We start from the raw sequence: 13,174 nt of genomic DNA, 5'->3' as shown, positions 1-13,174 counted from the left end.
ACCAAAATCTAGTTAGACAGACAATAGAACCTCCCTTAAGAACTGAAGGGGTTCTGGTGTGCACTGTTGCTCTGTTGCACACTCTTGCAGACGCGTTGGGGGAACGCTTCGCCTTCGGTCATGGGATGCGTTGCGGGGGGGGGGGGGGTTGTTCAGCGATGACATCTTGAACGGGAAGCGATGTTCTTCCAAGGTTCGTGTTGGGAAAGGTGGTGTTCTTGTTCTCCTTCGCTGTCTGTCTGTCTGTCTGTCTGTCTGTCTCTCTTTCCCTCCTCCTCTCTCTTTCCCTTTCTCTCCTCTTCCTCCTCTCCTCTTCCTTCTTCTCTACTTCCCTTCCCTCCCTCCTCCTCTCTCCCTTTCACTCCCTTTTCCCTTCTCCCCCCCTCTCTCTCTCTCTTTCCCTTCCCTACTTCTCTTCTTTCCTTCTCCCTCTCCTTCCTTCCCACTCTCCACTCTCCTATCTCTTTCGCATTACCACTCTCAATTCCCCTACTCCTCTATTATCACCCATGACCCTCCCTTTCTATGCGTTCTGTTTCCTGTTGCTTCTGTTGCACACTCTTTCGCGCTTTGGGACGCTCTTCCCTTCCGTCCATTTCCGTTGCGTGTTGTTCAGCTGCTTCTTACGACCTGTTCTTCCTCCTGTTAATGTTTCTCTTTCTTCTCCTTCGCTCTTCCTTCTCTCTTCTGTCCTTCTCCTCTCTCTTTCCCTTCTCCTCTCTCTTTCCCCTTCTCCTCTCTCTTTCCCTCCTTCTCTCTCTCTTTCCCTCCTTCTCTCTCTCTTTCCCTCCTTCTCTCTCTCTTTCCCTCCTTCTCTCTCTCTTTCCCTCCTTCTCTCCCCCCCCCCCCTCTTTCTGTCTCTCTCTCCTTAATTTATGGGCACAATGCACTTAGGGGCGGGAGGGGGAGGGAAATGAGGGGGGAGAGGGAGGGGAAGGGGAAGGGGAAGGGGAAGGGGAAGGGGAAGGGAGGAAGGGCAGGGGGTGGGGGAGAGGGATCATTTGCCTTTCATGCATGTACGCATGTATGACTGCACGCGGGGACGAGAATATTTACATAGCTTCATGCGTGTTTGTTTTTGAGTGTGCGTATGTGTGTATGTGTGCGTGTGTGTATGTATGCGTGCGCGCGCGCGTGTGTGTGTATGTGTGTGTGTATGCGTGCGTGTGTGTGTGTATATGTATGCATACATATACGTATCTGTGATAAAGTGCTTCCACGATGCTTTTTCCAAAATTCCCCCGCCTGGTCTGCCTCCTCCACGCAGCCTGCAGCTTCATCAGTCTAAGTAGCCTAGACTACACCCTCATTACCGACACTCCTCATACCAAGGCCTTCGCTACACATACCACGCCTGCAACAGCCAACCACGTAGAAAGGTAAACAGCGGGTGTTACCAATAATACTTTCAGCATTTTCTACACAACTTACCAATATTTTGCTTCCAATATTTTCCAGTTCAACTTACTGACATGTTTTTTTTGCAACACAAGTTAATGATATATTTTTTTTCAATATCAGTTACTGATATTTTTTCCAACATCTTGCAACACACTTACCGATGTTTTTTTCCCCCCAATATTTTCCAACACATTTTTTTCCAACTTAAATTACTGATATATTTTCCAACATCGTCCAACACATTTACTGATATATTTTTCATATTTCCCACCAGAAGTTAACGATATTTTTTTTCAGTATTCTGCAACACAAGTTACCGATAAAATTTTTTTACCGTTTCAAACAAACGCGAATCTTATAATCAAAATACAGATAAATCGAAAAGGTGTGATGCGTAAGATATATGCACAAACTACACAATTTCTCTCTATATCAAATGAAAAGGATTTTCATATACGATATACCTGTACATGCCACACAGAACATAAGCAAACAATCTATATAAATTACACATAAATACACACGAGAGTTTTCTAGCAAATATCGCACAATCCACACACCTTATATAAACAAACTGCACAGAGGAAAACCCACTTTAAGAAACCATAGCTACGCAAACTAGAAAACGGTTCTCTAGCACTTAACACGTAACACGCCTATACATACCTATACAAACCACAGGGATGGGAGGGGGGTGAATACTACACACAAACAAAGTTAAACAAGCAAGATCTTGTATTCTTCTTCTTATTTTTCTTCTTCCTCCTCCTCGTACTCCCCCCTCTCCCCCCATCCCCTACCCCCTTACGACTCGACCTCCTCCCTAATCCTTGGGGATTAATTACATCCCTGATTCTCGCCTAATCACTCAACTGGACTCCCATTAGGGTCATTAGCACCCGTTACGTCATCAGAGAACTCAAAACACCGTTAAAAAAATAAGAAAAAAAAAACACTGGTGTTGCAAAGGTCATAAAGGGTGTCTTTGCAACCCGGCGTCTTGCAACCTTTACCAAGGCCGAAGTCAATTTACTCTTCACGAAATTACTTGACCTGATAAAAATCTTGCTGCGGATCTGGGTAATAATTATCATTATCTTCGTCGTTATCTCACGCTTGGTCTTTATAAAAATAAATCTTAATTCACATAAGAATGCTTTAAGAACAAAATAAAAGGTAAAGATTTAACAATCAAGAAAACTCAATCTGTACACATGGATTCTATATATTCAATGTATCTCTATGTGTGTTTACATATATGTATATGTAAGCTGGGAATCCATTCATTAATACACTCACGGATCTAATCCATATTCGAACTTTCATTTCCAGATATAATTTCTATATCATTCTCTCCTGCCTCTAATGCTCAAAAATGATAGGAATGAAGGTGCAACACAAGAAGCGATGGTGACACGTTTATTGTTCTGTTGCAAAGAGAAAAAAAACTGATTTCACTCTATATTGTTTTCCATATGAGAGGTATAATCAAACGCTTCTCTATACAGTTTGCAACCTCACGATTTCGAAAGTTTTACGTTATATTCACATCCTGAGTCTCCTTCTCCGATTACATATCTGGTTGCTATATATATTTTTTTGTTTTGTTTTGTTTTCAATTCGTGATCTTCCTTTATATTTTCTGTCCACCTGTTCGATCTACTGTATCTAATATTGCATGTTTTCTATTTTCATTTCTTTATTGTTCTATGTCCTTTCCTCTTTTCTATTCTGCTTTGTTATTCTTTCTTTCTTTTTCCTCTTTCTTTCTCTCGGTCTTCGGTCTTCTCTTCATCTCGCTCTTCTACGTCTGCATCTTATTTACGTATGTCTCTCCCTCGCTTTCTCTCTCCCTACCTTTCTATTTCTCCTCATTTCTCTCTCTCTCTCTCTCTCTAATATAGACAGATGGATAATAATAGATATACATATAATCATATTCATTATTTATAGTTGTAGATGATAATATTGACATTGCAATTACTGTAGAAAGAATACATAATCGTAAGCGAATATCGTAACATGCAAAGTTAACTCTACTACCCATTGTTGAGTTTAACTAAATTGTGTATTTTCATTTCAAAAGGTATATGAGGCGACTGTGAGTAGTTTATAAACAAAGAAAGTAAAAGCTGTATTATCTGTGTATGTGTCTCTTACTTTCTTTCTCTCTTTCTCCCTTTCTCTCTCTCTCTCTCTCTCTCTCTCTCTCTCTCTCTCTCTCTCTCTCTTTCTCTTTCTCTCTCTCTCTTCGAAAGAAGACTACTCAAACGTAATATAAACTGACATTTCTCATTCACCCGAAAATAACGATGTTGGTGAATGACATATTACTGGATTTATTACGAGAGTTTTGTACCTATCTTCCTTCCCTCCTTTTCTCCTTTTTCTCTCCTGTTTTACTATCCCCTCTCCCCAGTCTTCTTTTTTTCCTCTTCCCTACCCTCCACCTCTTTTCCAACCCCCCTTCTATTCTCCTCTCCTCCCTCCTTCCCCTGCCCCTCCTCCGTAGGCCGTCCCCCCCCCCACGTTCCCCTAACCCCTCTCCGTCTCTTCTCTCTACCCCTTTCCGCCCCTCCCCCCCCCCCCCACCCCTCGTGGTCCGTGACCCCCCCGCCAGCAGGTCGTGGCCACCCTGTACCTTGACTTTCAGATTCAGTACAGGCAGTGAGAAATCTACTGTAATTATCCTACGCTTACTGAGAAAGACACCGATAAAAAGCCAAGAGAATTTACGCATTTGGACTGTAACGGCGGGAATCTGTATTTCATTTTAAACTCCATTCTCAGCAAATTAGAATAAGGAGATTTAGATGCAAAACAAAAAAAGGTACATGAATTCTGAATCGTCTTGAAAGAAAGAGAAACGAGGGAGGAACGCTTGCCACGCCATCTTGTGAGACGCGGAAGAACCTTGGCCATTTACCTTCTTTTCGTTGTCAAGAATCTGTCGAATTCAGGGGCATGTTGACACTGAAATCTTGAAGGGCATGTACATACAGTATGACAGAGTAATGGTTAAACCTCTGAAAATAATTAATTCGTCATCCTTCGTTTACCTTCTCTAATTAAAGATATCAATTCAAAACACACAGACAGACAGACGGACAGAAACCAAACCAAACAAATAAACACAAATATAAACACACACACACACACACACACACACACACACACACACACATATATAGTCTTCCTTCTTTTCATTCTTTTACGATGTCTTTAGAAATTTCTCACACACCCACTAAATAAAGTACAGAATGAACGTTTTTTCTCTCTCTTAATTTACAACACGACATGCTGGACAGTCCCCCCCCCTCCGAAAAAAATAGAAGGACATCTAATTTTCACGAAACACAAATAAAACAACCACCCTCCCTTTTCTTTCATTACCCCCTCCCCCTCCTGCAGAAAAAAAATATTACCTTCCCATTATCAGTGAAGTCTCTACGTGTTATCCCATCATCTACCACCCCCCTTACTTCTCCCCTACTCCCTTACCCCTCCCCTCTACCCCCTTACCACTCCCCTACCCTTAACCCTACTCCCTTATTCCCTTCCCTCTATCCCTTTACTATCCCCCTTACCCCTACCCACGCCTCTCCCCAACCCCCCTACCATCTCATATCCCCACCTCTAACCCTGTTCCATTCCCCTCTCTTCCCCCTACCCCCTTTCTCATAACACCCTACAACTTTTCCCCTCCACCCCCCTATCACTCTCTCTTATTCCCTTCCCCCCTCTACCCCCACCACCTTCACAGACCCCCTTCCCCGCACCTCCAACCCCTACAGCCCCCTTCATCCCCTACACTTCCCCAAACCCCCACCCATTTCTTTAATGTCTCCTGAACTTCTCACGGTATTTAAGTGTTCTTGAAGAAGAAGAAGAAGAAAAAAAAGTGGTTTTCCGAGGGCCCGCGAAACACGTGTTGTAATCGAGTGTAATTGATTTTTTTTTCTCCTAATGTCATTTCATTTTATTTCTCTTCATCTTCATTTGTTTATTTCCTTGTTTTTTTCTGGTTTGCCCTTCTTTAAACATACTCTATATTTATTATTCACATGGTTATTGGTTTGCGTTTGAATACATCTGTATATATCTATCTAGACAATCATCGTCATCATCATCATCATACGGAATGATCACTGGGCTGATGATATATATACATAAGTAAATAAATAAATAAATAAATAAATAAATATATATATATATATATATATATATATATATATATATATATACTTATTTCTTCTCTCTCACTTTCTTTCTTTATCATCGTTTTTGTGTAATAAACCATTAATTTACTTGTGTATCGCTTCAGTTACTCGTTACTTCATAGCTTTCCGATTATATTTATATATGTATGTATGCTTCATGTATGTAGATATGTATGCTTTTATGATTCTTGGATCAATGTATATGTATGTATGTATGTATTTGTCTATCTGTCTATCCATTAGTCTGTCTGTCTGTCTATTTCACTGCGCAGTCATCTAATCTTCATGATTATCCAATCCATTAATCTAAGAATTCTCAATTTCACCCCATCAAAAAATAGAAAAATATAATAATAACAAAGAAAAACACAATTATAAGAAAAAGACGAATTCAACATTAAATCTAGCACAATCCAATATGAAAATTCCAATGAATCATTCCACCAACTGTCAAATACCCCCAATTAGCGCACCGACGAAACACATCTGGACGCTGGATGTTGGCGTAGACGGAACCGCTGACCGTAATAGTGGTTAGTATTAATTAGTGATGACCGCGTGTGGGATGTGTGGCGAGTTTCGCTTTACGTTTCGGGAAAGACGGCCGGTTTGTTTCGGGGAGTGTTGTTGTATTTGTTGTTTGGGGGGGGGGGGGGGAGTTTGGGGATACTGGATAGATAGGTATATTTCGGGAGCGTCGATTCCATCTCTGGTTTAGTTTTCTCTCTTTCTGTCTCTTTCTCTCTTTAAGATATATATATATGCACTTAGGTTTGTGTTTATTTACATCGTTGCGGCCTTACACGTATATACTTATTAAGTCAAAGATACTCTTGCATGTACTTACTAAACACAAGCACCCCCCCCCCCCAACACACAAAACGCACACATTCCTCCCACCCGACATGCAGTTACACATCCTGTCACAGTAACCTCCTTCCCCTTCTTCTTACCCCCCCGCCCTCTCTCTCTCTCTCTCCCATTCTTACTCCCTCCCTCTCCGGTTATTATTTTTCCCCTCCATCACTCCAACGCCCTCTGTTCTCCTTCTTGCTTCCTTTTCTTTTTGCTTCTTTCTCTTCTCTCTCTCTCTCCATTCCTCCTTCCTCTATACAGGTCCTTCCCTCCCTCCTCCCATCCAGTGTCCTCCCTCTTTTCCTTCGCCCTCCTTTCTTGCTCCCTCCCTCCCGTCCTCAACCTCCCTGTCTACCCCCTCCCCCTTCTCCCTCCCCTCCCCCCTCTTCTCCCACGCTGCCACGATGAGGTGTTGATGGCGTCGTTAGTCACGCCAACTCATATCTTTAAAAAAACAGAAGGTATTCGTGATCACAAGAAATCGCAATGATTAAACACGAACAAACAAAGAAACCACTCAAATTATTCTTATTCTTTTTTTTAGTATGTATTTTTGGGGATGTCTTTTTGATGGAAGGGGGTTGTTAATGTATATATTTTTTTTATTTTTTATTTTTTATTATTTTTGTGGATCCGATTCTTGTTTATTTTGGCCGGGGGTATGAATGCTTGATATTAGCGTTATCTCGAAAGACAGACCAAAGAAATCCGTTAAACATAGATATATTTCTCGAATATATTGAAGGTCAATTGTTTTGAAAAAAAAAAATGCAAAAGTTCATTTGAGGTAAACTTTACCGTAGCATATTTTGTTATACTTCCCTTTGTGTTATATTTTCCTTTGTGTTTGACTCATTCCTACAGGATACAAGCAAGTGTCTGTCTATAGCATAGCGTGTATTTTTGACCTCCAGGAACGTGACCTTTGGCCTGCTCCGGAGGTCACCAGAGCCACAGCGCAGCGACAAAACAATGGTATCGCAAATAAGCTTTTTTTTCGCATTTTCTTTTTTTTTTTTCTCAGTGGTATCTTACAAGGCCCTAGAGTTAAAGTTTTCTTATATCTTAATCCCGTTTGATATATATTATATATATATGATATATGATATATGATTTATATATATATATGTATATATATATATATATATATATATATATATATATATACATATTATACATACATACACATATACATACATACACATATACATACATACACATATACATACATACACATATACATACATACACATATACATACATACACACACACACACACACACACACATATATATATGTATATGTATATATATACATATACATATGCATATAATCATATATCTATATATATCTATATATATATATATTATATATATATATATAATATATACATACATATGCACATATACATATAACCCAAACACAAAGCACACACACCCCACACAAGCACGCCCCAAACACACACAAAAACACACAAAACCCACACACACACACACACACAAATAATTTATATATATATATATATATATATTTTATATATATATATTATATTGTGGGGTGTGTTGTGGGTGTGGGGTTTTTGGGTGTGTATTTGGGGTGTGTGTTTTTGTGTGTGGGGTGTGTGGGGTGTGTGGTTGTGTGTGTGGGGTGTGTTTGGTGTGTGTGTGGGTGTGTGTGTGTGTGCGCGCGCGGGGCGCTTTAGTTTTTGTATGTATTAAAGCAGGGATACGGTTTGTACAAAGCAATTACTTGCATATGTGATTCAGTGTACACGTGCCTGTGCGGGTGCGTTTCCCGTTACTTCTTTAAGCGTTTCACCCATTCCTCTGCCCCTCACCCAAAGGGAAAAAAACGCCCAAAAGAAAGCCCAAAAAACAAATCCTCCGTGTGATCTGCTCGGCGAAGGGGAAAGGGGGGGAGGCGAACCCCCCCTTTAAAACGCGGGTAAACGAGGGACAATGGCTCGCCTGAAATTGGGAAATTTGGGTCAAAGCGAATTCGGTTTTGTTGTGTGTAAGGGGGGTTAAAATATAATATATAATATATATTTTATAATTTTCTATAATATATATTTATATATATATAATATATATATATATAAATACAATTTTAAAGTGTGGGATAAATACACACACAGGAAAAAAAACAGACACACACAGGCCCTACAACACACCCCACACACAAAACACACACACAAAACACACACCACACCCAAAATTTTATAATATATATATATTTATATATATTATATATATATATATATATATTATTTGTGTGTGTGTTTTGTAAAGGGGTTTTGTTGTGTGTGTGTGTGTTTGGTGTTAGGTTAGGGTTGGTTAGGGGGTGTGTTAGTGTTTGTGTGTGTGTGTGTGTGTGTGTGTGTGGGTGTGTGTTGTTGGGGGGTGTGTTGTGTGTGTGGTGGGGGTGTGTGGGTGTGTGTGTGTTGTTTGAAAAAGGGGTGTGGTTGTGTGGGTTGTTTTTAGTGTGGGGTGTGTTAGTGTGTTTTTTAAATGGGGTGTGTGTGTTGGTTGTGTGTGTGTGTTTGTGTGTGGTGTTGTGTGTGTGTGTGCGAGTGTGAGTGTGTGTGGGTGTGTTTTTGTATGTGGGTGTGGTTGTGTGTTGTGTGTGTATAAATAAATATATAATCTATAATATTATATATTATTATAAAATATATATATTAAAGGGATAAAAAAAAATAATATATTATTTTAAATAAAAACATATAATATGCATTATATATATTTATTATATAATTTTTATATTATAATATAATAAAATATTATTTTTTTAAAAATATAATATATAATATATATATAATAATAATATTAAACATATATATATTTTGCATTATATATATATATACATATATATTGCATTAAAATATATTATTATAAAAAATATATATTATATATAAAAATTTTAACAAAAAATATAAAAATATCTATATATAGTATATAAAAATAGATATATAAAATTAAAATAAAATATATATTAATTATATATAAAAAAATATATTAAAATATATATATAAAAATATATGCTATATTAATTATTATAATAAATTTTATATTATTATATATATAATATTTTTATATATATTTAAAAATGCTATATATTATATATCATAATATATATATATATATATATATATATATTATATATAAATATCATATAAATTTTATAATATATATATATAAGGGGAAAATATTTTTCAAAAATATATTTTTATTTTATATATATATATATATATGCATATATATATATTCATATATATATATATATATAAATTATTTTTATATATATTATAATGCCTATATATTTATGCATAATTTTAAAATAAAATTTTTAAAATTAAAATTTTATATATATATATTATATATGCAAAAATATATTTATGCAAAATATATATATATATATATATAGTATATATAAAATATAAATATAGGCCCATTTTTAATTTTATATATTAAACAAAATTATATATAATTTTATATAATTTTATAATATATAATATGGGATATATATATATATATATATTTTAAAATAAAGATATATATATATAAAAGGGATATTATATTATAAATAATATTAATAGATATATTATTTTATTATTTTATATGATATATAATTTATTGGATATATATAGCAATATATATTATATATAATATAAAATATATAAAAATATTATATATAGGCAATATAAAAATATTAAATATTTTAAAATAAATAATATATAGAATATAAATAAAAATAACAAAAAATATATTAAAAAAAAATAAATTAAGGAAAAAAATACAAAGCCAAATAAAAAAAAGAAAAAAAAAAAAAAAAGAAAAAAGGGGAAAAAAATAAAAAAAAAAAAAAAAAAAAAAAAAAAAAAAAAAAAAAAAAAAAAAAAAAAAAAAAAAAAAAAAAAAAAAAAAAAAAAAAAAAAAAAAAAAAAAAAAAAAAAAAAAAATAGAATAATATACATAACATATATAATATAAATAGAATAAATAGATATATATATATATACAATATACCATATATATATAGCATATATATAGAATATATATAAATATATATTATATATATAAATATATATATTATAAAATAAATATAATTATATATAACTATATATTATTATATATTATATATATTTTATATATATATATAAAAAAAATATTATATAAATATATATATATTATAACATAATTTTTCACACATAGTCTGCAGCATGATATTATATTATTATTAATTATAAAATATATAATATATATAATTTTAAAATATTATTTACAAAATTTTATAGTACCATATGTTATATATATATATATACATACCATATTGTGTATTAACATATACTATGTGTGTGTATATATAATATACAAGTTAACATATATACCATATGGTGTTAAATATAAATACATTATACACTTGTGTATATATGTATATATGTTAATTTTTTTACATTATATATAAATAATATTAACCCTTTAAAAGTATTATATATAAACATAATATGTTTATAATATATTAAAAATATATATAATATTTTATTTTTATATATATTTTCATATATATAATATTTTATTATATAATATATATATAAAATATATATATATATATTATATATTATTATACATATATATTTAAAATATTATATTAATAATTAAAAATTATAATTTTTTATACAAAAAAAATATATTAATTTTATATAATTATAATTATTAAATCAAAAAACAACCAAAAACACAAAGTGTGGGGGTGTGTGTGTGGGTGTGTGGGGGGTGTGTTTGTGTGGGTGTGGTGGGGTGTGGGGGTGGGTGTGGGTGGGGGTGTGGTGCGTATATATATATACGCATATATAGTATCCATTACCACACACACAATGTGTATATATATATATATATATTTATATATATAAATATATATTATATATAATATATACTATATATATATATAAGTATATATAGATACATGATCAGATATTGTGTATATATGTGTGTGTTGTATGTATATAATATGTAATATAACACATAGATGTGCTATATATGTGAGATATATATAGACATAGATACACATATGTGTATCATATAGTCATATATAAACATATGTATATATTATATATATATTATATATATATTATATATATATATATATATATATATTAATGAAATATATATAATATATACATATATATACACATATGTGTATGTATATATTACTATATAACACATATGTGTGTACCCCTATGTATATATATACATATATACACATATGTGTGTTGTATATACACACACACACACAAACACCACACGCATACCCTAGTATATATATATATACCATACATATATATATATAGATATATATATTATATATATACTATATAATATATATATATATTATATATATGTGTGTGTGTGTGTGTATATACACCACCACATATGCCTGTGTATACTATATATAATATATATATATATATATATTATAGATACCTACTATATATATCTATACATACTGATATATATAATGTATATACACACACACATACTGAGTGTTTCGTGTGTGTTTGTGTCGTGTGTGTGTTGTGTGTGTGTGTGGTGTGTTGGTGTGTGTGTGGCTTGTGGTGTGTGGGTGTGTGTGTGTGTGCGTATGCGTGTGCGTGTGCGTGTGCGTGTGCGTGTGCGTGTGAGAGTGTGTGATTGAGTCAGTGAGTGACATACATACATATGTATACATTTTTATAATTATATATACATACATACATGCATAATATTATATATATATATATATATATAATATATATATATATATATATATATATATATATATATATAAATATATACATATTTATATATACATTTATAAACACATATGTATAAATACTCAAACAAACACACAACCGCATCGCACTTGACGACCACGAATCCAGCGACCTTTATCTTTGCCATTTCCCTTATCATTATCATCCCTTTTCTCACACCCTTTCTTCCGGGTCTTCTTCGGCCTTGTCCTTCCTCCTCCCTTCCCGCAATTCATTCTCTTTGCCTTGATTATTCCTCTTTCTCATCGTGCATTACTGTGCCTTATTATTCACTTAGTGTGATTATCTTATCCTTTTGAGGTGATTATGATTATGGTGATGATGTCAATGATAACGATAATGATGATGATGATGGTAATGACGATTGGTTATTTTCATTATCAGTATTATCATATTATGATTATTACTATTATTATTATCATATTAGCATTATTACTATCATTATTGCTACTGTTGTTTCGACAAATTTCTCTGTCATTTGATTTTTTTTCCTATTATTACTTTCTATTCTTCCTTTCCCCACCTTTTCGCTACACGGATTAATATGTTACTCGTTCCTACAGTCTGGCTGTTGAAATTAATTAAATTTATTAATCTTAAATTCTCCTTGTCTCTTTCCTCTTCCTCTCTCTCTCTCTCTCGCTCTCCTTCGGTCATCCTGTCTTTCTTTCTTTTCCTTCTCGCTCTCTCTCTCTCTTTCCCTCCCCTTTTTTCTTCCCTCCCTTCTCCCTCTACCCCCTCCTCCTTCTCTCTTTTTGATCACCTGGTCTTCTTCATTCATGCCCCCCCCCCCTCCACCTTCCTTCCTTACCTCTCCCCCTTTACCCCCTATTCCCCCTTCTAGTCAAATACTAGACCAAGACAATTATGTAAACCATGAATGTAA

At 33.7% G+C, this 13,174-nt stretch overlaps 1 protein-coding gene across 1 annotated transcript in view; it reads right to left on the bottom strand.

Moving 5' to 3' along the window:
* Window positions 1-2,860: 2,860 nt before the first annotated feature.
* The window catches only part of LOC119576105, a 15,099-nt gene continuing 4,785 nt past the window's right edge, over window positions 2,861-13,174 (bottom strand). The window contains exons 2-4 of the mRNA XM_037923659.1: window positions 4,328-4,348; window positions 4,043-4,162; window positions 2,861-2,917 (exon numbers count right to left, since the gene is read on the bottom strand). Coding sequence (XP_037779587.1) covers window positions 2,861-2,917; window positions 4,043-4,162; window positions 4,328-4,348 — 198 coding nt within the window. The remainder of the gene's footprint in view (window positions 2,918-4,042; window positions 4,163-4,327; window positions 4,349-13,174) is intronic.

This window comes from Penaeus monodon, chromosome 1 (genome assembly GCF_015228065.2).
Source record: "Penaeus monodon isolate SGIC_2016 chromosome 1, NSTDA_Pmon_1, whole genome shotgun sequence".
In the NCBI taxonomy this organism is placed as follows: Eukaryota; Metazoa; Arthropoda; class Malacostraca; order Decapoda; family Penaeidae; genus Penaeus; species Penaeus monodon.
The sequence above is the reverse complement of the archived record's forward strand: the minus strand, read 5'-3'. Positions and strand labels throughout refer to the sequence as shown.